Raw genomic sequence first — 26,667 nt, 5'->3', positions numbered from 1 at the left:
ACCAGTCTCTGATGAAGTGTTACTGCTGATCAACGTGGGAGGCTCTCTGTACATTCCTGCCTCCTTCTCCCCTCTTGATGGCAGTCCCCTGACAGTGTGAATCATGGATAGCGTTAACCATGGTTCACACTGCTACCAGTAAAATATTTAACCATGGTTCAAGATATTGCACCAGAGTGGAGAATGGTGGAAAGTCAGGGAAGGGAGCGTTCCATCCCCTGGTGTTCTCCTGAGCTCTTAAAAAATTGGCAGACGATTGCATCTGCCGATGTAGCATGCAGCTGCAAACAAATGGGCATGATGACCTGTGCCATATGGAGCAGCCTTCATATGGATATAGCATGTGACTGGCCCTCAGTAACTTGCAGTTTGCATGGTCTTTCTCATGTTTTTCTTCAGAGATAACACATTGTTTGAATAATGATCCCCTCCTTCGTTTCTGCTTGGTTTATAATATTTGGGTTGTACAGGCTATAAAGATACTCAGTCCAGTTGTTTAGCCCTCCAGTAGAACAGATCCTTAAAAAAAAAAAATTCCAATAAGCTCCATCAGAAAGTGTGCGTGTCAGAAAAGCAAATCTAGGATGATGTTCCAGTTCCAGGAGGCACAAATCTCTTCCTGTAAAATGTTTTGCACTTTGTTGATTGATTTTTTAAAATGTGCCAAAAACTATATTAGAATGACAAATGATTTCCATTTATACTGTGTGGGGTTTTGTTTTTAAGTGAGAAACTTGAGACTAAACGACTTAAATGTGTCATTTGATGTATCACCCTTTACAAGTGATAAAACACTAAAACTTTTGAAAACAGCCATTCTGCTCGCACCATGGAGATGCCTAAATTTCACTCTCACCACAGAGATGTCTTACTTTCTCAGATAGTGACTTGCATAAGGCATAAAATGCATGGAGTAGTTATTTGACCTATCTCTTCATGTCCAAAAGCAGCTCTTTTTCTACTGTGGTAATAGAGTATTTCTAACAATTTAAGTTGCAAATGCTTTCTTGCACCGAAGCAGCAGAACACAGAATGAAAATACTTAAATTTACCAATAGCCAAAGCAATGGGGCAATGGCACAGAAGACCAGACTCCATGCCTGGTGCCTCTCTAAGGATGAATGGAGCATCCTAAGTCTATTCTGTGTTAGTCTTGCTTGCACCCATTCATAAAGTCTGGGTTCCATTCCATTTTTGGCACACTTTCTGAAAGAAAGCACACAAAAAAACTGTTTAAATTGCACACATTTCATTTGCACTCTTTCAATAAAATAAACATCTTGCAACACAATTCCTCCACCCCTAAAATATGTATTTTATCTGCATTTTAAATGTAAAATATGTGCACTTTTGGGGACTGATTCAGTAGAATCTGGAGAAGTCTGTAATCCGATTGATAGTTGTGTTTTGATTTTAAGCAGGTTCAGGAACGCCAAATTGTAGAAAACAGACTGAACAATTTCCTTCCTTAGGTTTCTCATCCTCTCAGCAGCTGGACTGAGGCTTTCTTGAGGCAGCTGGCCTTGATAAATTTCTCCCTCTTTTCTTTTTTTTCAAATTGTGAAGAGAATTTTTTTTTTATTTTTTTTGGAGAGGGGATAATAAGATGAAGCCAGTACAGTCTTACCTTGGTTTTGGGACATAGTGCGTTCTGGAAGTCCGTTCAACTTCCGAAATGTTCGGAAACCAAGCCGTGCCGGACTTCGGCTTCCGAGGCAAAGTTCACAAACCGGAACACCTACTTCCAGGTTTGCGACTGTCAGGGAACTGCCATCGTCTCAGAGGCGAGAGGTGGAAGGGCAGTTGGGTTACAGGGAGCCTCCAAAGATTGTGAGAAGCAGCACTTCCTCCGCCTCTATATTATAGAGAGGGGAGGCGTAGGATGGGGGTCAAAAGACTACTCTGCTGGAGAAAGTTTAAGGACTGCCCACTCCCAGATTCTGCTAGTGACTGAGCAAGACAGGGAATTGAAACGTTCTGCACTGTGAATGTTTTTGTACCGATTGTTAAGTTGTGGGTGAACATATCAGCCGACACAGCGATTCTTCAAAGCAGCTCTTTATTTGTAAGCTAGAACAGAACTGAACAGCAAACAGCTCAGCCGACCTGCTTTTATAGGCAACCGGCTGTCAACATTGTAGCAACAACAACCCAGGGTTTCCTGCCTAAAGTAACTGACGTGGACCTGAGTGAAAACTATATACATGATACTCCTGGTGGCCAGGGTGAGAACTTCAATACATAACACCCCTCCCTACCAAGATAAGGCATTAGTTACAATCATAGTGGTTCCATTACATACAGCAATACCCTTATTGTTTTCAGTAAGGCACATAAGCATATTTATTGACCCTATTCACCATACAGCTTTACATGTACAGTTTGTCCAGTGAACATAGTCTTTTAAATATGGGCTACTGGCCTTGCGGATTCTCTGGGATTCCCTTCAGCAGCTTCTGAGGCCACAGCCTCCTCAGTGGCTTTCTGCAGCATGAGGTGAGGTCTGGCTTGGCGAGGAGATGCCGTTGCAGACAGATGTCCCGGACCCCGCAGACAATTCAAACCATCAGGGCATCGTCTAAATCTCGGAACTCGCAGTGCATTGCAGCCTGTCGGAGGGCGGTGGTATAGTTCTTAATTGACTCCCCCTCTGCCTGGTTCTGGTGGTAGAACGCATGGCAGGCAGCAATCTTGGACGGCTTTGGCGCGTAGTGGTTGCAGCGCTTCTCTTGAATCATGTCCCACGGCTCTGCCTGGATTGCTAGAGGCACAACCAATGCTCGGGCCGTCACAAACACTTTGGGGCCACAAAGGGTGAGGAAGAGTCCCCGCTTCTGCTCTACAGACCCTCTTGTCAGCTCATTTGCTTGGAGGTAGCAGTTGAACCGAGCGAGGTAGGAGTCCCATGATTCAGAGGCTGGGGCAAACGGCGGTAGAGGCATGAGTGAAGCCATGATTCCGATGCCGACGTGGAGGGCGATGGATGGAACACAGTGCTCTAGCCAGAACGGTCAGCTCTGAATTGGTTCTGCTCTGTGATTTTGCTCAGTGTTTCAGCTCCGTGATTCAGCTCATTTCAGAGGGTGGCCGCGTCTGGCTGTGCTATGATGTCCATCAATCCCACCTTCGTCGCCAGTGTTAAGTTGTGGGTGAACATATCAGACGTCACAGCGATTCTTCAAAGCAGCTCTTTATTTGTAAGCTGGAACAGAACTGAACAGCAAACAGCTCAGCCGACCTGCTTTTATAGGCAACCGGCTTTCAACAACCCAGGGTTTCCCGCCTAAAGTAACTGACGTGGACCTGAGTGAAAACTATATACATGATACTCCTGGTGGCCAGGGTGAGAACTTCAATACATAACACCGATAATAAAGCCTTGAAAAGACCAGTGGGGGTCTTGCCTGTTCGCTCTTGAGCAACCACACCGGCACACACCTAACAGCGACATTCAAGGTCTGAGTTGTTCGTGAACTAAGCTGTCCGAAAGCCAAGGTACGAGTGTAATTAAAGACTCCCATCGTCCCCTGCAGGAATAGAAACTGACATGGGGCAATCCTAAGAAAGATTGTTCAAAGATTGGTTACTGATTCCTCAGCCGGTATCAACAGGAGGTAATAAAATGGCCAGAGCCTGCAAAGAGGAAGGGTGTAAAGGCACGAGGGCCTTAACATTACTTTGTTCGTACTAGAGAGGCTGGAGCTGCAAAAGCATTTTAGGACAAAAATTGCCAGAAATCTGATCTGATCTGGAAAAAAACCAGGAGGGCGATACATAAAGCACTGGAAGTCAACAATCTTGAGAGGATGGCAATTCCAGAGAAAAGAGCTGTGTAGCGTCAATCTTTGTAGCGTAAAGGACAAATGAGGATGATTTCTTTGTCAGCCTTGAACTTCTTTGTGCATTTTGGAAAGATGTTTTTGCGTACCTGGTTAATACTGTGCCAACGTTTGTATATTCCCTAAAAATGTCAGTCGTGTTGCTTGGCCACTTTGAGCTTTGAAGTGAGCTGCTGTAACCACTTAGTGAGCCTCTCCATTCATCCCCATATTGACCCCACTTTTCATCTAAGCATTGCCGCCACTTTGCATTTGTCATTGAACCACGACCTGAGAGAGAGAGAGCGCACTGCTATTCATTGCTAGCTTTGTATCTATTCAGAGTAGTAGACCAAAGAACTGTAAGTGATTGAATGCACTTGATGTGGATCTATGGGGTAGCACCGTTCTTTACATTGCTGCTTAATGAATGTCTCTTTCTTTCTCTTCCTGTCTCTCTCAAGCAATATTGCTCTGTATAGATAACAGCAGATTGTAAAACAGAACAATGTGTGGGCAAAGTCCTCACCAGTCCTTTCTGAATGGGCGCAAGCAAGCTTCCATACTCCATGGGTATAGTCCCACCGAGATGTGGTCTCATTGCTTTCAGCAAGCAAGATAACCTTGTGCTCAAGTTCTTTCGATTTTTTAAAATGCAATTCAACCTGGATGTTCCTCCAACTCGGGATCAAAGAGGACTAATAATAATAATAATAATAATAATAATAATAATAATTCTTCACACAGTTGCCTGTAAAATCCCATCATGACAAAGTCCCATTTACCCAGCTGGGGAAAAAAGCCTTTCAGAACAAAAAAAGAGTCTTCAGTGGTTTCCAGAAAGTTCAGATAGTGGACGCCAGGCATATCTTGACAGGAAAGTTATTCAACAGAACTGGAGCAGCCACACTAAAAGCCCTGCTCTGAGTTGATGTAAAGTAAGATTCTGAGATTTTGGGAACTTGCAGGAGAAGCTCTTCTGCAGACCACAGCAATCTATTGGGTATCTAAAGCAGGGGTAGGCAACCTAAGGCCTGTGGGCCGGATGTGGCCCAATCGTCTTCTCAATCCGGCCCACGGACAGTCCAGGATTCAGCGTGTTTTTACATGAGTAGAATGTGTCCTTTTATTTAAAATGCATCTCTGGGTTATTTGTGGGGCATAGGAATTCATTCATCCCCCCCCCCCAACATGGTCTGAGGGACGGTGGACCGGCCCACGCTGAAAAAGGTTGCTGACCCCTGAGCTAAAGGATATGGTAGTCTCCTAAATAACCTGGTGCTGAGCTGTGTAGGGCCTTATATGTCAGGGTTGCAAGATTGGGGTGTGGGGGGGGGGGAATATGATGTAGCAGCCACAGTTGCTTCATCTTTTTATTGGCATATGGAAATGTATACTCTCCAGGTTGCAACCTGGTAGCACTTTGTAAGCTGTAGTAGTAGTAGTAGTAGTAGTAGTAGTAGTAATTATTACTATTACTATTTCTTTGCCCAGCTTCATCTGAAGAACACAAGGCGGTTTACAGTATAAAATGCTTATTAACAAACATTGGTCCGATAAAAGGTATCTCCTGTGCTGTTGTTAATTAATTTGTGAATCGCTTTCCACGTATAGCTCCCAAAGCAATTTACAGAAGCATCCTTAAGAACAGCAGCAATAGCAGCCGTATAGATTTACACATAACACAAAATGAATACCTTTTCATCTAGCACTAGTGGGAAACGAACAAAAATGTCTTCAATTGTTTCTGGAAAGTACAGTTCCACAGAAAAGGAGTAGCCACATCCAGACCAACCTCAATAGTAGCCCAACATAGAGTGCATCGCCTTTCTCATTCTCTGGGCTGAATAGACTGACAATACATACCAAAGTGTGTTAATGGGTCATGATTTACTGGACAGTCGTCATTATTTGAAGTCATTAATTCTGGATGAAGAGGCTGGGAAAGTTGATCTACGGATAGTTTTGCAATCCAGATGACGGAACCTAATTTTCTTTGGCTGATGGTTTATTTTACCATCCAGCTAGCTGTATAGTTCATGGGGTTACAAGCACTGTTGAGATGTATTCAATTACTGGGCATACTGAATAAATAATCTTAGGTCTGCAATGCAAGCATGAGTGGACTGGTTTTACTGGTTTCGTTGGTTTAGACGATGTGCTTTGTACAGAGGAGATTAGAGAATCATGCACAGATGGAGTTTAAAGATTGGAGCTATCTTGCCCTTTTGCAAAGTGGCACAAGAGAGTTCTGATTAAATGTTTCTCGGGGTTCAGAAAAGTCAGGGATTTCATCTGAAAATCGCCATATGTTGCTTTAAAACTGCAGTTGCTCATTGAATACATTAATCTGCCAATTCTTGGCCTTTATGCAAATGGCAAATCTTTACAGTGTTTTTTTTAAAAAAATTAACACCCCCCCCCAAATAGAAATGGAAACAATAGCAGCAACCTAAATTGAACAGAATGTATGTCTGGTTCACACCCATAAAATCATTTTGTAGAGGGAAGGGTACACTGAGCAACAAAACCTAAGCACAAAGAGTTGAATATGTTTACAAAGTTTTCTAATGGGTGAAATAATTTTGATTTTCAATATGTAACAAGCTTTCCAGTTGCTTCCCTTTTGCATTCAGTAGCTAGAACACAGGAATATAGGAGCAACTTGACTTCCATCTGAGCAACTGAAACTGCATGGATAGAATATTGTCTGCATGTTTCCCCTTCGGTTACCATTTAAACTTACCGTACCTTTAACAAAAGAAAAAGAATTGGGGGTTGGAAATTCAAGAATGGGATGTGGAATTAAGCCCAAAGAGTTAAAGAAAGAAAAGGCAAGGCCATTAATAGTTTTGAAGGAGAAGACAAGAGAGATGACTAGTTTTGGCATCAGAGTGCTGGATGGATGTGAGTAGGCCCAGGCGATTTGGTTCCTGTTGGTTGGTATCAGGGTACTAGTGAATAAAGAAGATCATGCAAGCCTAAAGTCTGGCCTCATTGATTTTAAACTGTGTGCTGCACCTGGTATCTTTTAGGTGATGTTAGATAACGGATTTTCAATGTTGGATTTTTTCACTAAACTGGAGTGGCCTAGGCTCAGGTCCGTATAGGTAAAGCTATGGTTTTCCCAGTAGTGATGTATGGAAGTGAGAGCTGGACCATAAAGAAGGCTGATCGCCGAAGAATTGATGCTTTTGAATTATGGTGCTGGAGGAGACTCTTGAGAGTCCCATGGACTGCAAGAAGATCAAACCTACCCATTCTTAAGGAAATCAGCCCTGAGTGCTCACTGGAAGGACAGATCCTGAAGCCGAGGCTCCAATACTTTGGCCACCTCATGAGAAGAGAAGACTCCCTGGAAAAGACCCTGATGCTGGGAAAGATGGAGGGCACAAGGAGAAGGGGATGACAGAGGACAAGATGGTTGGACAGTGTTCTCGAAGCTACCAGCATGAGTTTGACCAAACTGTGGGAGGCAGTGGAAGACAGGGGTGCCTGGCGTGCTCTGGTCCATGGGGCCATGAAGAGTCGGACACGACTAAACAGCAACAGGCTCAGATGCGAGAGTATAGCTTCTATGAAATAACTGGTACCTCTGTGGCACCTCTCTGGTGTGGTGTTCATAACCGTGTGTTCTTCAAGTCCTGGTTTTCAACTAAAGCGAGTGCCCATGGAATGATGCCAGCCCACTAATTGCTTCCTGGTCCGCGGCAAGGGAGCCAGTTCAGCCTCATGCCAATTGGCAGCATGCTTCAATGTCTTCTTCCTCCAGTAGCAACTGGAGAACTGGCAGGGTCCCAGAAGAAGAGCAGATTTAGTGCCTCTCTATTTATAAAGAGAGAGGGAGAGAAAGAGAGGAAGGGATGAGAGTGGGATGGAAATAAGCCTCAGGGAATCACAGTCCTACTAGCTTTCCCTCTACACCTTGGAAGAGATCAGAACATAGAAACACCTAAAAGGAAAAGCTTGCCAATAGCTGGGTGAGACAAGAGAGAAAGAGAGAATAACTTAATTGAAGCTGAAAAAGGAAGTAAAGCAGAGTAGGGAGAGAAAAGAGAGAGCACTGACAGAAGTGCAAGAGGTGGATTTGCACTGTTTTTAAAAAGACACGAAGAGAAAAGGCACAAAAGCAAGAGAGAACACTTGACTCTTCTCTGCCATGTATGAAGTGAGCTGCTCAGGGTGCTGCTAGCCCAGGCACCCCCAAACTCGACCCTCCAGCTGTTTTGGGACTGCAATTCCCATCATCTCTGACCACTGGTCCTGTTAGCTAGGGATGATGGGAGTTGTAGTCCCAAAACATCTGGACGGCTGAGTTTGGGTACGCCTGTGCTAGCCTCTACTCCAAATTGCTGGAAAACCACTACCCGTTTTGTCTTTTGGGAAGATGTTTGGTTGCTGCCTTACATCTTTTTGTTAGCATGCACACAAGATATCTCAGTGGGTGGTGGACGCATCTTGCTTCCTGGGGCTGCTTCCAGACTCTCACTTTTTTGTGGATATGATCTGATCATAAGCTGACAAATTTACGTTGTGCAATATCAAGTGAATTTGGTGCTCTTTTGTGACAAACCTGCTCTAAAAAAAAGCACCACCACCACAGGTCAGAATTTTTGTCGATCACGAAGAACTTTCTGAGGGTAAGAGCTGTTTGACAGTGGAATAGACTCCCTTGATCTGCCACGCATGCTTTAATTGACATTCCCTCAGGGTGCCTTCCAACTCTACAATTCTATGATTCTGTGAAAGTACACACAGGAAAATGTGAGATGGCGGTGTCACTGGGTGATGTCATATAATATCTGCAAACAAATCAGAATGAATGCTCAGCAAACAGTGACATTGTACAACAATCTTTGTGCAAACTTTGTGCAAACATCTCAAGGTGGATGCTTAGTAAACAGTAAAATGTCATGGAAATTATGCAAAAAATATTCCCAGAAAAGATGCATAACAAAAACATCTTTAATACAAAAGGGTTTGCGGTGGAGAAAACCACACAGCAGATTGTAGCTTGTAACGCAGAACTGAAACTTCTGAAGGTTGGCTCAGTTGGCTCTTGGTATGGCAAGCCAGAAGGGCCAAAATACTACAGAAGATCCTCGTGTTAATGCATGCACCTGAAAATGCTGTTTGAATGCTCAGCTATAGTTACATCCTTACCTCCACAACCTGTCTAGATAGTGAATGCTGCTAAATGCCCTGATGAGGATGATGATAATAATAATAATAGTAATTCATATATATCTCAGTACAATGAATAATTACTGTAAGTGATGATAGGGAACATACGATACAACCAACACTTAAAAAAACTCACAGCGACGAGAATAAAAGATGTTACTCATTAAAACTGGCATCAATAAAACTAGGTGTTGCACATTAAAAGCTTGTTGAAATATGTGTCTTTAGTTTCTGGCAAAAGAAACAGAAAGAGGGAGCCTGACAGATTTCAGTGGGAAGAACATTCCAGAATTGTGGCATCACCACAGAAAGGACCTTGCTCCTCCTAGGTCTCCAGTGATGCCTGGGGAGATTTCGGGGATGGGTGCGAGAGATGGCCTTTTCTGGGGTGATGCTGCGACTTTCTGAGTTTCAGCTGCTCAGTACCAAGTGTAACCACAGGCCTGTTTTCATACTGAGTGTTCTTAAACATTCTTTTTAGTGTTTTAAACGTCGGCTATTAAGGGACGCGGGTGGCGCTGTGGGTTAAACCACAGAGCCTAGGACTTGCCAATCAGAAGGTCGGCAGTTCGAATCCCCACGACGGGGTGAGCTCCCGTTTCTCGGTCCCTGCTCCTGCCAACCTAGCAGTTCGAAAGCACGCCAGTGCAAGTAGATAAATAGGTACCGCTCTGGCAGGAAGGTAAACGGGGTTTCCGTGCGCTGCTCTGGTTCGCCAGAAGCGGCTTAGTCATGCTGGCCACATGACCCGGAAGCTGTACGCCGGCTCCCTCAGTCAATAAAGCAAGATGAGTGCCACAACCCCAGAGTTGGTCACGACTGGACCTAATGGTCAGGGGTCCCTTTACCTTTACCTTTACCTTTATTAAGTTTTCAAATGCCCTCTTCTTTCAGAAGCAAGTGTGGGACAAGCTATTACAAAGGGAATCATTACAATGTGCTCAGGGCGTGACCATTGGCCTGAGCATAGATGTGTTACAAATGAACAAATGTTTAATCTGTGGAAGGTTTGGGGTGGCAGGTATGCTCTCTTCAAGATGCAAATCTCTTTCTGAACTGCCCTTGCCTCTGTTTACTTGCTGCACTACTTCCAACTGACTTCTTTCAAGTCAAATTCTCCACCCCCCCCCCAGTTTGTCTATCTGGTATATATTGTGAGCCTGTGGGGAATGGGAATTACGTTTTGTTTGCTTGATCACCAGGGGAGCTCCCCCTTGTCCGGCCAGCTGAGATCTGCAGGGTGCAGAGCCTTCACAGTAGTGGCACCCGCACTTTTGGCTGCTGGAGAAAAAAACAGCTGCTTCCCTTCCCAGGTTCTGGCATGAACTTACTGCAAATCCATGAGAAAGTATGGAGTCCGGCCTGTCTTGATGCTTGTGCACCTGGATTAGGGAAAAAGTTGGGCCATCCTGTACCATCTAGCAAAGTACTGGTATGTACTGCTGTGACAAACATGACAGTGGAGGATTAAGGGCTGTGTCTCCTACACTTATTTGTACAGTGGTACCTCGGGTTAAGTACTTAATTCGTTCCGGAGGTCCGTACTTAACCTGAAACTGTTCTTAACCTGAAACACCACTTTAGCTAATGGGGCCTCCTGCTGCTGCCGCGCCGCCGGAGCACGATTTCTGTTCTCATCCTGAAGCAAAGTTCTTAACCTGAAGCACTATTTCTGGGTTAGCGGAATCTGTAACCTGAAGCGCATGTAACCTGAGGTACCACTGTATTTTCAATGGACTGCAAATTTAAACTGGTTTAAATTACTGTGGCTCCCCCCCCCCCCCCGGCCAAAGATCCCTGGGACCTCGATTGTTGGAAGGGATCTAAGAAATTAATCGATAGCTGCAAAATTTGGTTGTATATGTTATGTGATCTACAGGTATTGCGAACGCTGTTTTAGAGTGAAAGAGAGTCTGCCATCGGACTTTAAATGGCTACTTGCTCTTGCTTGAAACTGATGTGGCAGATTATTTCAGGAACAGGTACTTGCGAGTGTACTGTAAAAACGTTAGGTTGAAAAAAAAATGCTGGTAGAATTTTGAGTCTCTCTGTAACAAAATAGTAGACTGTGGCTGCTGGATTTATCTTTTGCAGCTCTCTCTTAGACTTTTGTGGATCTTCTGTAGAGGAAGCTAGATGTTTTTCTGAAAGTGTCATATGCTTGATGCAAAAGGGTTATGGTGCTCTTAAACCAAAAACCTTTCATATTGTACTCTTTCCCCCCATTTTAGGGTTGTGTTTCACCCTACCACACCCAGCGCTTTGGGTTTAATTCTGGCTGCAAAGTCATTGCATTTACTGGAGACAATCCAGGTAAGAAAGTCAACATTCGCTTGGTAGAATTCTGAGTCTCTCCATGATTCTATCCCTTGTCTAATTTTTTTCTAGGTCCCTTATGATTATTCTAAAGAGGCTGCAATGATTTCTGTGCCTGGATTGCAGCCATCCAGAAAAAGAAAGGTGAAGTTAAGTCTTATGAAGAACAATGGGACTTAGTCATAGGCGCCGACTCCATGGGGCCTGAGGGGGCCCGAGCCCCCTCAAAAATTCGTTTGGGGGGGCTCCGCCCCCCCAATAATCTCGGGCGCCCCTCCAGCAGAGCGCCACCGCCGCCCCTCCCCCAGCCCCAAATGCACAGGGTCGGGCTGCATGCCTCCTGCCCTCCCTCCCGAGCAAAAGCTCCACCCAATTTCCTTTGGAGCTGATTAATAGGCGCAGCACGCTCTCCACTATTCGCTCACGAGGAGGCGGCGCCACTTTATCTGCATATTCATGAGCTTATTTATTATTCATGAGCTTTCGCGGGCTCCCCCAATATTTTTTATAAGTCGGCGCCCCTGGACTTAGTTGCACAGTTAACAGCTTCAGTCCCATTTATTTTGATGGAATTAAGGTGCGCCTATCTATTCAGTTGTATCTATTGTGCAGGATGTCCTAGTATCTGATACAAAGGCTGATCTCATAATTTCACAGGACTCTCTTGCTTGCATTTTCAGCATCCATGGCAGCAATGAGACTTAGAGAAGGGGACATTGCAGTAAGTGTTGATGTATTCATGCTTTGCTCATACTGCTAATCCAGTGCTGTATGGGATAGTTGCCTTGCGCAGCAGTTCTACATTATACATTTTGGTGTTCGACATACAGTGGTGCCTCGCAAGACGAAATTAATTCGTTCCGCAAGTTTTTTCTTCTTGCGAGTTTTTCGTCTTGCAAAGCACGGTTTCCCATAGGAATGCATTGAAAATCAATCAATGCGTTCCTTTGGAGACCATCCGGGGACAGAGGGGAAGCGCCACGCGCCTTCCCCTCTGTCCCCGGACCTGTTTAAAGCAAGGGGCGGTGGGGAGAAGATTGCTTTTCCCTGTTGCCTGCCCCGCAATCTCCGGGGACAGAGGGGAAGGCGCGTGCGCCTTCCCCTCTGTCCCCTCTTTTGAAGCAAGGGGCGGAGGGGAGAAGATCGCTTCTCCCCGTTGCAGCCCCTTGGTTCAAAAGGGGTCCGGGGAGAGAGGGGCTGGCAACGGGGAGAAGCAATCTTCTCCCCGCCACCCCTTGTTTCAAAAGAGGTCCGGGGACAGCAGGGAAGACGCGCTGCGCTTCCCTGCTATCCCCGGAGCTTGCGGGGCAAGCTTCATTTTGCGAAGCAAGCCCATAGGGAAATGCATCTTGCGAAGCGGCTAAGAAAACGAAAAACTCCTTCGTCTAGCGAGTTTTTCGTCTTCCGAGGCGTTCGTCTTGCGGGGTACCACTGTATTTTGAAAATACATTTGAAATATCACTTTCAGGTTCTGTTGATTTAAGTGGAAGATATGGCTACAATCCTTATCATAGTTACTTGGGAATAAGATCCATGGAATGTAATAATAATAATAATAATAATAATTATTATTTCTTATTTATACCTGCCCATCTGGCTGGGTTTCTCCAGCCACTCTGGGCGGCTTACAGCAAAACATAAAAATACAATAATCCATCAGATATTAAAAGCTTCCCTAAACAGGACTGCTTTCAGATGTCTTCTAAAAGTCAGATAGTTGTTAATTTCTTTGACATCTGATGGGAGGGCATTCTACAAGGTGGGCGCCACTACCAAAAAGGCCCTCTGCCTGGTTCCCTGTAACTTTCCTTCTTGCAGTGAGGGAACCGCCAGAAGGCCCTCGGTGCTGGACCTCAGTGTCCGGGCTGGATGATGGGGGTAGAGACGCTCCTTCAGGTATACAGGACCAAGGGTGTTTAGGGCTTTAAAAGTCAGCACCAACACTTTGAATTGTGCTTGGAAACATACTGGGAGCCAATGTAGGTCTTTCAGGACCGGTGTTATGTGGTCTTGAGGTAAATCCTTACGTAGTGGGATTTACCTCTGAATTTTAAAAAGCATGGGAATCCTGTTATGCATGTCCTTAAATATTTCCCCATTAAGATCAGTGGTGCTTAAAATGCTTAATTTTGACTGGATTGTGTGCCCTAAAAAGCATAGGACATGTGCATTGATTACCCTTTGCTGGTCTGAGATAGATTCCATTTCTGTTGAGAAGGATTTTGGAATGGATTGAGATGATGTAGAAAGAAAGTTGATTAACCAACCTAGTGAAACGACTCTCTGCCTGAATGCATAAACAAGCTTTGTTAAAAGGTATGGCTTGGAGTGAAGTCGGGTGCTAGGAAGGCTTGGGATTCTGTGGCGGCTGTTTCACGCACGCAAGTCATCACTGTATGTCACAGTTGTTCAGTGACGATTATGCATGTGTGAGAATTTACCCTAATAAATCCATAGATTTCCTTTCACTTCCTTCTGCACTATGCTTCACGCAAAGGTGACAAGCCAAGCTGATACCTCAAGAATGCAATTGCCTTAATGTGTAATTCAAAGATAATTAGTACTACAAACAAATGGGTTTAATTTAATTTCTGCATTGCTTTTCATGCACGTTGTGCACTAACACCTCAATTATTTCCTCTCGCAGATTAGCCTTGGCACTAGTGATACATTGCTTCTCTGGATTAAAGAGCCCAAACCTGCTTTAGAAGGTCACATCCTCTGCAGTCCAGTTGATTCACAAGCCTACATGGCCATGCTGTGGTAACAAAGTTTATATTGTTTCACATATGAATACTGTGTTTATTTGGAGTTGGGCCAGTGGCCTGTTTCCTATAGTCCTGTCTACTTTATTTGAGCACTGGAGTAGGTCCAGTGATCTCTTTTTTACGAGGTGTGTCCCCAGCTAAAATAAGCTTTGGTTACACAATTAGATCTTATGGGCCTGACAGCATCTCTTGATTCCACGAGCCCACAAGCCTTTTCAGACAGATTTCTTTTAATTGGTAGGTCAGACATGCAAAAAGTAAGTCCTACCAGCTTCAACAGGACTGAGTTACATAGGATTTCCATTTCAGAAGACTTGCGTTGTGCTATGATTTCCAGACCCCCAACAAAACGATGATGTAACTTTCAAATTTTGATCGGATCTGTTGCGAGATTCGACTGGCATTTTATAACTTTAGCTTTATAATTTACTTTAGTTATAAGAATGGTTCTTTGATGAGAGAGAAGATTCGAGATGAGCATGCCTCTGGCTCATGGGAGGAATTTTCCAAAGCGCTTTTGTCTACGGCTGTTGGAAATGATGGAAATGTGGGTATGTGTCTTTGAAGAGAGGGAAGTATCAAGGTTTGATTAGATGCTTTAGCATCTGCTCCACTGGCCTCTTGTGCATCAATGACCTGCTCATCTACCAGAAGAGCAACACAATCTTCTGTTAACTGCCATCAGACACACTGGCTTCAGCAGACTACCAGTAGCCACTGGAAGAGACATAGAAATCACCGTCAGAAAAAGGCAGTGATTCTTCCCTTGCAAGTCACAGTCAAACTCTGGTTTATAACTGTGGGTTCCAGGACAAGTGCATGCCGTTGTTTGCTGGTTAAGATGTAATGGAAGACCGTGGTTTACCAGAAACCAAGAAATACCTATTTAAACAGAACATATGAGGGGAGGAGGGAGGGGGAAGAAGGAAGGGAGAGAGGAAGCAACATGTAAAGGCTTGAACATGTAATGCCCAAACACAAAGTGTAAATCATTCTGCTACTTATTGTTGTCATAATATATATATATATTTAGGTTAAAGATTGTTGTTACAAAACACAAATGTGGTAATATTTTTAACTTTCCATTTAGGCTTTTATTTTGATGTGATGGAGATTATACCGGAGACAGTGGGAATTCACCGATTCAACACACACAACAACAGAGTAAGATCAGCCTCACATCTTTTTTTAAGGGTTACTTGAAGCATAATTGAATTCCAGCCTGGGCAACACTTCGACATACAAACCCTTCCTCAACAGGTGTCACAACTTTGCATGCTCCAAAATTCATAACCAGGCAATAGCAACCAAAACAGATATCAAGCTTTTCACTTCCCTAGAATGTATGGCACGTCAAGTTTGTCCAGGTCAAGGTACCCCTGACCGTTAGGTCCAGTCGCGGATGACTCTGGGGTTGCATGCTCATCTCGCTCTATAGGCCAAGGGAGCTGGCATTTGTCTGCAGACAGCTTCTGGGTCATGTGGCCAGCATGACTAAGCCGCTTTTGGCGAACCAGAGCAGTGCACAAAAACGCCGTTTACCTTCCTGCCAGAGCGGTACCTATTTATCTACCTGCACTTGATGTGCTTTTGAACTGCTAGGTGGGCAGGAGCTGGGATTGAACAACGGGAGCTCACCCCGTCGCAGGGATTCGAACTGCCGACCTTCTGATTGACAAGCCCTAGGCTCTGTGGTTTAGACCACAGCGTCACCCACGTCCCTGGGATATTTTGAATCAAATCCCTCCTCAGCCCCTGATTTCAATGGCTTTGGGCTAGATACTCTTGTCTGTACCACAGCTTTCCATTTTTAAAACGAGAGATAGTAACCACAGCCGAACCTCACATGCTTGTCACAAATATAAATAAAGGTTACAAAGCACTTTAAACACTTGTTTTCTAGCAGTGATCCTTGGGAGGAAGTCCCACCACATCCACTTGCTTCCTAGTGTGTGAACTTTGGTCTGCAGCCATCAGTGCAATAAAACAAAACAATGTGCTGGTCCATGGGGGAGTTTGTCAATATTTGTGGTACAAGCTTCCTTATTTAAACAGTGTCCATGGGACAGAGAAAAAAAGATTCCACACCTCACTGAATTAGGCTGCAATCCCAAGCACACTTACCTGGGAGTAAGCCCCACTGAACTCATTGGAGCTTGCTTCTGGGTAGAGATGCAAAGGATTTGACTGTTACGAAGGGAAGTGACAGCACCGCAGGGTTAGTTTTAATCAGGCAGCAGGAAGACAAATTTCTGCTGGTGAATTTATCTGTGGCTCTGCTTTCTGCAGGACGCGGGTGGCACTGTGGGTTAAACCACAGAGCCTAGGACTTGCCGATCGGAAGGTCGGCGGTTCGAATCCCTGCGACGGGGTGATCTCCTGTTGCTCGGTCCCAGCTCCTGCCAACCTATCAGTTTGAAAGCACGTCAAAGTGCAAGTAGATAAATAGGTACTGCTCTGGCGGGAAGATAAACGGCGTTTCCATGTGCTGCTCTGGTTCGCCAGAAGCGGCTTAGTCATGCTGGCCACAGGACCCGGAAGCTGTACGCCGGCTCCCTCGGCTAGTAAAGCGAGATGAGCGCCGCAACCCCAGAGTTGGACACGACTGGACCTAATGGTCAGGGGTCCCTTTACCTTTACCTTTACTGCTTTCTGCACTCCACCACTCCAACAAAAATGTTCTGTAAGCAAGCTTCAAAACGTCCTTTACATATGAAGGAGAAAATACAGAAACAAAGTTAGCAGTTGCGCTGCAAATATTTCATCAAGCCTTGATTTCAGGATTGAGGAATGTCAGCTAGGACAAGATTATGAGCTGAATTGGGGTTGTCATGATGCTGCGGGAAGGCAAAGTAGCTCTGACTAAGTACAGACTCAGAAGGCGAAGGCAACTTTGACGTATCATAAACCGGGCATTTGGTGTGCATGGTTTTAAAGTAGCCTCTCTTACTGCATTGGACGCATGGATATAAATCTGTTTTTCTTTCTTTACAGGTCTCAACATTTCCCAAGGAACTGGAGATACGGGCCTTGATTGAAGGGCAGTTCATGGCCAAAAGGATTCATGCTGAAAAGCTGGGATATACAATCCGTGAGTGTGTCTATGGCATGACAAGAGAGCTAAAAGAATGCTGCATTAACCTGATAAGTCCTGTTTGAATAGTTGGGTGCACATTCCTGCATTCCCTCCCCCCCCAGGCCGATCTGGATCAAAAAGAGCACAACTGCCCAGTTCTGAGGAGTACCGCCATGCTGAAGGGTCCCTGTGGGTCAATAGTTTGAGTGTGGGCTAGAGAAAGCTTCCTCAGAGTTTTTCCTTTTCTAAACACTGGATCTGAAATGAAATATCCTGCCTGAGAGAAGGGGTGCTGAAATGGAAAAAGTGGATCGCTTGGATCTACAGACGGTTGAAAGTGTCGTTTGGGTGGCCTTCTTCCTTTTAGTCTTCCCCGCCATATTGTGGGATTGCATCGGTGTCCCTGAAAGTTGTGGGTGACTGATGGCTACATTCTGGCTCTTTGTGCATTGTGCTAAGTCCCGGTGTGGCGATCACACACAGGGCCCCCGGACGTTTGACGATTGCTTTTTCCGCTGCCACCACCCCGTATCTCACGGGGACACATGGAGTCCAGTCAGTTGTTAACATAAACAAATAATCAAGTTTATTTTTAAATGCAGGAACAAGCTTATGGTTTCAGTTGATTTTTCTCTTGTTCGTTTCTTATTCTTAGTTCCTAACAACTCCAAACTGATTATTCCAACTATCTATCTGACTCCACCTAACAATTCCTCTCACTCTCTCACAATACAACTCTACCAACCCACACCTAAACCTCCCTCTTCCTTCTTCAACTCCCAAACCTCAACCCAACTCAACTGACTTTCAAAACCTCCCACTCTAACTTTTATTCCCCCCTTGCATTCTCACTGGCCAATCACATCACACCTATTTTAACCCTTTCCTTATGACCCATCCTAGGAGGCAAACGCCACACCCGGCTTGCCAGTGAAAGGAAGGGTGCTTTGTTGCAGGAGCTGAACCAAAAGTAGGAAATCACTATGTGCTTGAGGTCTAAACGTGTTGGCTGCTTCAAGCCTTCCAGAGCCATCTGGAATGTGCGTCTTCATTCCCTTGATTTTGGCATCGTTCCGAGGAGGCAAGGGGGAGCCATGGAAGTCTAACAGGAGGCTGAGGTTGAGCCGAGCCTATAAGCCACCAGAGCTGATTGCATTGGCGGAGCTTGCCTGCTTTGGCAGCGGTCAAACCACTCTGTCCCCAGAGAAGCTCCAGCAGTTGCCACTTGGGCAGCTGCAGCCTTGCTACCAGCGGCAACTAACTTTGGCAAGGATGCCACCAGCTGTACAGCGGCTGTAGGGATTGGTGGAGCTGCTCAGGATCGCTGGCTTGTTCTGATTGGACTTCTGGTTTCGTTTGGGCTGCCGCCACCACTTGAAGGGCCCATCAGAACTGTTGGCCTTGCTAGATCTGCTGGTCTTGAGGTTGGGCAGGAGCAACAAGAGTGGCTTCTGCATCTCCTTCCTCTTGATCCTGGTTCTGGGGCAATTTCTAAGGCTGCCACCGCCGCCTGTGGACAACACTGGCCTGTCCCCCAAGGCCAGCCTCTGGTTCCCTTCCCTCGGACAAAGGCAAAGAGTAGTGTGGATTTGATATCCCGCTTTATCACTACCCTAAGGAGTCCCAAAGCGGCTAACAATTTCCTTTCCCTTCCTCCCCCACAACAAACACTCTGTGAGGTGAGTGAGACTGGGAGACTTCAGAGAGAAGTGTGACTAGCCCAAGGTCACCCAGCAGCTGCATGTGGAGGAGCGGGGAATCGAACCCGGTTCACCAGATTACAAGTCCACTGCTCTTAACCACTACACCACACTGGCTCTCGCCAGTGCCACATGGTGCCACATGGCCCCAGCACTCCACAGGGGGCTCTTGCTGCGTGCTTGCCAGAAGGAAAGGGGTCGGAGTCACTCTTGCACTGCCAAGCTGGCGAGGGCATCTGTGTGCCCTGAGCTGATTGATTCTTGGGTCTTCTACTGACTCTTTGTATGGCTATGGGCAAGTAACAAACAACTGTTATGTTTCTGAGCAGATTTGAAAGTGCAGGAAAAAAAGAACATAGTCTGGGTCTTCTGGGACCGTATTGGTTTAGACTGCCGGTAGCGAGTGCGAGTGGAGTGCATGAATGAATGCTCCCCAGTGCTGCACATCTCTGCACATGGAAAGCTAGGGGAGAAGGCTAGACTAAAGGCCTCCTCCCTCAAATCTTATCTTTCCACCTTCAGAGAAATCCATGTTTTAAGCAGTAGGGGGCATTGCAGCAGGCACCATTGGGGAAGCAGTTTTAGGGGAAAGCCATCCATGCTGTTATTGCTTCTAATATCTGTATGAAATATACTCAGAGTCGAGTGTGGATTTCATGCTCTTTATTCAGCTCAGAGTAGTGAGGAATGGAAGTTCCCCCGAAAGGTCTTCTTTATATACATTATTTACACAATGGGCCCCACGTGATTGGCTAATTCTGGGATTCTCCTGTAGGTCAATCAGGTTGCGGACTCACTTCCACCTAGAGTTGGTTTGGGTAGCTCCTGCGGACCAATCAGACTGCTGCATTCTGGATCCTATTGTTCTAGGACCAATCAGACCGCTGCATTTTGGATCCTATTCAACTCAGTACATAACACTGTAGTTGGGGAAAAGCGCACTTTATAATTTAGTATTTGAGTCCTGGAAAGAGAGGCTCAGTTCCTGTGCTCTAGTTTCTGTTGTGGCAACGCCTGCTGTTAAGTGATGCTTGCGCCTCACGTTTCATGTTTGCCTGAAATCATACCTTTGTGAAAACAATCAAGGTTGCTCTGTTGGAAAGAGAGCTTGTTTTCAAGCCTGCTCTCCAGTCTGGAAACATCTGCTAATTTGGTGTTTGTCGTCTCCAAAATGTGCATATAGATTTGCATGAAGCCCAGGTCTCTTGCAATTAAGATGAAATGTTGGCTTTTATAAAACTATACGCGTGCCTGCGCCTTGCTATCACATAGTATAACGTCAAGCATTAAAAAGTGAAACTGGTGTGTTTGATATTTTCCTAAATTCTCGTTCTTACTGTGGCTTTATCCTTAGATCTGTGTTCAGTCACTGGCGGTTCCTTTGTGAATGCATAGCAAAAAGAAAAAGTGAAAGGAGTGGTCTTTCTTCAGGCCTTTTCTTTGTTCTCTGTGGCAGCATCTGCTGAAATGGACTTAGGGCACAATTCACCATGAAGTTCTCCTTAGCATGCCCGATGGAAATGAATGGGACTGGTACAGGAACACAACTGCTTTGATGTTGCTTTGCTCTTATTCATTTTAGGGGAGAATTCTCGGTCGATTGTATCCATAGAGGCTTTGCAAGTTTAAAAATGGTAGCTACAGCAGCGGGCAGTGGGGTGGATTTGCGCTGCTCACCTGATATACCTCTGGCGTAAACGGCGTTTCTGTGCGCTGCTCTGGTTTGCCAGAAGCGGCTTAATCATGCTGGCCACATGACCTGGAAGTTGTACGCCGGTTCCTTCGGCCAATAAAGCGAGATGAGCGCCGCAACCCCAGAGTCGGTCACGACTGGTCAGGGGTCCCTTTACCTTTATTAAAATGCTTAATAGTAATAATAATGATAATTATTAGTTATTAAATTTCTATGCGACTCTTCATCCGAGGAACATAGGGTAGTTTACCACACAGGCAATGACCATTTCACATGCATTTGATTGACTCCTGACTGCCAATGTGCACACTGTTTTTGACGCCGGAAGGGGGCGAATGGGACGGGGGCAGATGGCCCGGTACGCAACCCCCGTGCAAATGGGGAGTTGCCTGTATGAAAATGCAAAAAATGCATAGCAAAGCAACAAAGAAAAACAATAAACACGCACCTCCAGTATAAAAGGCCATAGATTGTTTAATTACCAAAAGCCTGGGAGACGAGGAATGGTTTTGTCTGGCACATAATGCTATGTATCAAAGGCACCAGGTGAGTCTCCCTAGGGAGAGCATTCAGCAAGTGGGGAACCACCACAGAAATGGCCTTTTCTTGTGTTGCCACCCTCCGGACTTCTCATGGAGGAGTCACACAAAGAAGGGCCTCATATGATGACTGCAGGGTCTGGGTTGGTTCATACAGGGAGAGAGTCTTTGAGGTATTGCGGTCCTCAGCCGTTTAAGGCTTTATAGATCAAAACCAGCACTTTGAACTGGGCCCGGAAACAAATTGGCAGATAGTTCTGCCGGGAGAGCAACTGGGCTGCCGAATTCTGCACTAGCTGAATTTTCCGAGCCATCTTCAGAGGCAGCCCTATGTATAACATGCTGCAGTAATCAAACCTAGAGGTTAGCAGAGCCTAGATGGCAGAAGGTAGGTTATGCCTGCCCTGAGAGGGGGCAGCTAGGGCAGCAGCCAAAGCTGATGGAAGGCACTCTGCAACACCAAGACTGCCTGAGCCTCGAGCAGAAATAGTTAATCTCTGGTGCTGAAGAAGCATTCCTTCTATTTCTGAGGCTCAGGTATCATTTCTAATGTAGCCAAAATGGCACCCCCTATGCAGACGAGGAAGCCATTAGCAGATCTGGGGTTGGTCCTGAAGTTTGAAGAAGTAAAAACAAAAATATTTAGGAGTTTTGTTGCAGGTAATAATAATAATAATAATAATAATTTTATTGCTTATACCCTGCTCATCTGGTTGGGTTTCCCCAGCCACTCTGGGCGGTTTACAGCATATACAAAAACTGCTGCATAATGATATATACATTGCAGGGTGACAGACAAGGGTTGCTGTATCTTTCTTCCAAGCAGACATGTGCAGTTTTAAAATCTAAATATTATTACTCATTGCTATAGGGATAGAATCCAAAAAACACTGCACACAGTTTCTCACAAGCTCACCTAAAAAAACCCTGATTTTGTTCTCTCTCTCCAGGAGAGGGCAGTCGATCCCACCTCATGGCAGTTTTATCTTAACAATTAGATTAATTTTATCTGACTCAGCCCTGCCTTATAGTACAAAGACTCCTGTTGGACTATGTGACAAAAGTTTAGTTCAGGTTTCCTGGCATGATATAGAACTTACAGGTCTTTTTCAGTTACTGTTTTCTTCTGTATGTGTTTTAATCAAATTTCAAGGAAAATCCTCTAGGAACGCCCTGTATCCTGTTAAAGGTTGTTGACTTAAGGGGAGGGAAGCAAAGAAAGAATAAAAGAAAAAGGAAAAAAAATAAGAAAGACAAAGAAAGAAAAAAAGCAAACACAGCCCTTTTTAATTTATACACTCTGTGGTGGTAAAGGGAACAATTTGTATTTCATTCCCCCTAACTTCCCATTTCCCCCACATAAACTAATTGCCCCCCCCCGCCTCCCGTTTTGCAAAATGAGTGTCTCAGTTTTGCAATTAGGCAACCTGGTATCTATATATGGCCTGTGGCCCTGTCTCTTCTCTGTGCTTGAGTTTTTCAAAAGTTCTCGCAGCTCAATCCATTGTGGGAGCTCACTTTTTTAAAAAAAAAACACCTCACCAAGGCAACCCAGTATCTATGCTGAGAAAATCTTGCACCCTGAATATCTTATGCAAATATGTCGTCTTTTGCTTGTTTAGCATAATTTATTCTATTTGTCCCGACAAAGAGTCGTGGAGCTATTACATCCACGTCACAGGAGACCCGCCTCTTGACTGCGATTTTGCTCAGCTCACCTCTCAATTTCCGTGAGATGCTGCCCACATATTTTCAGGCTTATCTCGGAAGCTATAAGGCCCAGAGAATTGCTTTACTGTTGTTTTTGGAAGAAAAGAAAGAAAAGAAAGCTGAGATTTCCAAGAGCCTTCGCTGTCTACCAGACACCAAAACGGATGATTGCACAATGCGGGCAAAGCCCATGTGAAAGCTACGCATGGTGAGATCAGCGCTGTGGCTTTGTATCGCGTGACAGTACAGTAGTGGCAATGGACCCAAGGATACAGAAGCTTGGCCTTTGGACCAGAAATATGTGGAGCCCAAGAATGGCTCAGCACCTAACATGTATGCCTATTGAATTTGGTCCTTAACCTAACTCTAAAGGTAACTAGGATTTGAAGGTTGGCATCACCACCACCATCTTGTTTCTGGCTCTGGGAGCCTTGAGTGGAGGGCTCTGGCAGACATATGCACCCCAGTGCCTTGCACTCTGTGCCACTCTGGCAGTGTACCGGAAGAGGGAGCTGTTGGCTTGGTGAACATTGCACTTGTGCGCCACCAGTGTAGGTGGCCAGAAGGAGGTACTGCAGTTTGCAAAGGCAGAGATTGCCAGGTGACATAAGGAGTCTCAGTCTTTAGACATTGGCCTACCAAGCCTGAGTAATGAGTCTCTGCAAAACTGCTGACAGACTAAACCAGCTGCTTCTAGGCTTCTCGCCTGCCTGCTTGCCCATCCACATAGTGCCTCTCTTGCTTTGCCTTCCCAAGGCTGATGTCTTGGTGATCGGCCCTCTGCCGTGACTGTGCTTTGAGTCAAGAGCCTTGACAGTTGGAAACTTCATTACCTTTCCACTGTCCATGAGAAAAAAAATGTCTCTGTAATTCAAAAAAGGGACGCGGGTGGTGCTGTGGGTTAAACCACAGAGCCTAGGGCTTGCTGATCAGAAGGTCGGCAGTTCGAATCCCCGTGATGGGGTGAGCTCCCGTTGCTCGGTCCCTGCTCCTGCCAACCTAGCAGTTCGAAAGCACGTCAAAGTGCAAGTAGATAAATAGGTACCGCTCTGGCGGGAAGGTAAACTGTGTTTCCGTGCGCTGCTCTGGTTCGCCAGAAGCGGCTTAGTCATGCTGGCCACATGACCCGGAAGCTGTACGCCGGCTCCCTCGGCCAATAAAGTGAGATGAGCGCCGCAACCCCAGAGTCGGCCACGACTGGACCTAATGGTCAGGGGTCCCTTTACCTTTACCTAATTCAAAAAAGCCTGCAAACTTTTGCTGTGTCAACAGAAGCTGCTTCAACAGTGGATACCATCTCGGTCTCTTTTGCGTTCTTATTCTCTGGAAACAACGCAACAGTGACTTCTTATCTCGTTTCATGGAACCAACATTTGAACAACACCCTGAAGTGTAAGCAATCGGGGCTGCTAGATTAGTTGTCAGGGGGCTCTTGACATTTGAGAGGCATCAAGCCATAGATAATGATTCTGCTTTATCACTCTTTAGGGCTGTTGATTTGGCAGCGCTTCAAAACTCACAACTGATAGCAATGGCAATCATAGTGGCTTCCAGTGCAAGATTTGATAGGGACTTCTTTGTAAAACTACCGCCCGGCAGTTCTCTAAATGAATTTTCTTACTATCGAGAATCATCTTCCTTTCCCTTTTCCCTTTTTAGTTTCCATAAGTACACAGATCCCTCATCCAGGACAGGAGATTCTGTGTGGCTACCAAACTGAAATCTTTCTGCAGTTTTTCTCCCTGGACCACCACGTTTCCCTTTGCTTTCAGGAGAGAGAGAGAATCTCTGGGCATATTCTCATGCTCATATTCTCATGCCAAACACTTTTCTATGCTGCCAGGTTTATGCAGGCAGTTAAGAAAACATATTTCCATAATAGGGAGCCAGGGGAGCCTGAACCAGGTAAAAAGCTAGTACCTTAGTTCCCTGGTGGTGACATCCATTTGTATGTCTGTGAAATTAGGGGTTTTTTTTGCCTCAATGTACATTGAGGACGCGGGTGGCGCTGTGGGTTAAACCACAGAGCCTAGAACTCGCCAATCAGAAAGTTGGCGGTTTGAATCCCCACGACGGGGTGAGCTCCCGTTGCTCAGTCCCTGCTCCTGCCAACCTAGCAGTTCAAAAGCACGTCAAAGTGCAAGTAGATAAATAGGTACTGCTCCAGCGGGAAGGTAAATGGCGTTTCCGTGCACTGCTCTGGTTCGCCAGAAGCGGCTTAGTCATGCTGGCCACATGACCCAGAAGCTGTACACCGGCTCCCTCTGCCAATAAAGCGAGATGAGTGCTGCAACCCCAGAGTCGGTCACAACTGGACCTAATGGTCAGGGGTCCCTTTACCTTTTTTACATTGAGTTTCATTTGCCATTTTACTGTACATTCACTGAATTTGGAGAAATCCTTTCAGAGCTCCACGTAATCCCTTTTTGTTGCAGTCACTCTGAACAATGTGGTATCATCAGCAACTGTGGTAACCTTATTACACACCCCAACCCTAAATCATTGTGAACACACTGAAAAGCACAAGTCCCCAAACCAACCCTTGGAAGGTCTCCACTTTCTACATCTGTACTCCCCCCCCCCCCAACTGTACTTTTATTCCTACTCTTGGCTTCCAGTTTCCTAACCAGTTCGACTGGATCACCTCTAGCTAGATGCTTTCTGACACTCTCAAAGAACTCTGAAAAGGTTAGTGAGATAGTACTTAACCTTGCAGAAGCCATGCTGATCATGCTTCAGCAAAATTTGTACTTCTATATGCTAGGTACTCTTGGGTTTAATAATGCTTTCCACCAGTTTTCCCCCAAGAGACATAATTTTCTGGATTCCCTCTGTATTCCTTAAAAAAAAAGAGGTGTTACATTGGCCACTTTCTAGTCCTTGGATGTGGGGGCTGATTTTAGGGACAAGTTACATATTTATGTTAGAATACCAGCAATTTCATTTTTGAATTCTTTAAGAGTTCTGGGTGGGGTGGGGGTGGGCAGGTTTTCCACTTCTGATCTAGACCATGATTTCCACCCAACCTTAAAAAGATGCACTGCTACTTGTTAAATGCAAATAACAATTGAGCAGTTCATGCTGGGGCACAGTGGTGTTTCGTAGCTTGGTAAAATATTTGTGGGGCACACTGTGGCCTACAGTGAGGGTTCTTTTTCAGACTTTTTGGAGCTTGGGGGCTGTGTGTGTCTCAAATGAGTGCATTTTAATGGCATTTTGAAAATGTTAGGTTTATCCACCTCCTTCCCATCTGGAAGGATAAATATATTGTAGACATAATGTAGTTGGGATGGTGTTGGCGTTGTATTGTGCACATATTCAGATTGCAAGATTGCTACGTTGTTGTTTTGATGTTTGACATCTTGCTCCTGCTACCCTCTTAGTCTGGCCCTTAACTCTGGAACAACGGTTCCTTCAGTCAAATCCACAGGCCTCCAGAGAGGTAACATGCTGCTAATAAAATGCCGTGTTTGAATTCGCAGCCTTTAAAACTTGGATCTGATAATGTAAGTGTATTGGCGACTTTAAAAATCCTGCCATTGTCTATGGTGTGCCAACAGGTTTATGAACAGAGGCTCACTACATGCCCCATGAATTTGCTCCATAAATATAGGCCGGCAATATCCTCTAACTCATGGGTAGGCAAACTAAGGCCCAGGGCCCGGATCCGGCCCAATCGCCTTCTAAATCCGGCCCGCGGATGGTCCGGGAATCAGCGTGTTTTTACATGAGTAGAATGTGTCCTTTTATTTAAAATGCATCTCTGGGTTATTTGTGGGGCATAGGAATTAATTCCATTCCCCCCCATATAGTCCAGCCCCCCCACAAGGTCTGAGGGACAGTGGACCAGCCCCCTGCTGAAA

The 26,667-nt window shown here is 45.4% G+C and overlaps 1 protein-coding gene across 15 annotated transcripts in view; it reads left to right on the top strand.

The window, feature by feature from the left end:
- XYLB (xylulokinase) overlaps positions 1–26,667 on the top strand; it is a 115,397-nt gene that overhangs the window by 24,179 nt on the left and 64,551 nt on the right. For 9 of the 15 annotated variants that reach the window (XM_083466988.1, XM_083466984.1, XM_083466987.1 and 6 more), the window contains 7 exons: positions 10,205–10,434; positions 11,234–11,315; positions 11,999–12,039; positions 13,966–14,081; positions 14,522–14,637; positions 15,177–15,250; positions 17,081–17,177. In XM_083466988.1, coding sequence (XP_083323114.1) covers positions 10,205–10,434; positions 11,234–11,315; positions 11,999–12,039; positions 13,966–14,081; positions 14,522–14,637; positions 15,177–15,250; positions 17,081–17,177 — 756 coding nt within the window. The remainder of the gene's footprint in view (positions 1–10,204; positions 10,435–11,233; positions 11,316–11,998; positions 12,040–13,965; positions 14,082–14,521; positions 14,638–15,176; positions 15,251–17,080; positions 17,178–26,667) is intronic. The other 6 variants (XM_083466986.1, XM_083466982.1, XM_083466994.1 and 3 more) reach the window with 1 other exon arrangement.

Source organism: Podarcis liolepis (genome assembly GCF_965112155.1).
Source record: "Podarcis liolepis genome assembly, chromosome: 12".
Classification (NCBI taxonomy): domain Eukaryota; kingdom Metazoa; phylum Chordata; class Lepidosauria; order Squamata; family Lacertidae; genus Podarcis; species Podarcis liolepis.
This window is presented reverse-complemented; position numbering and strand designations above follow the sequence as displayed.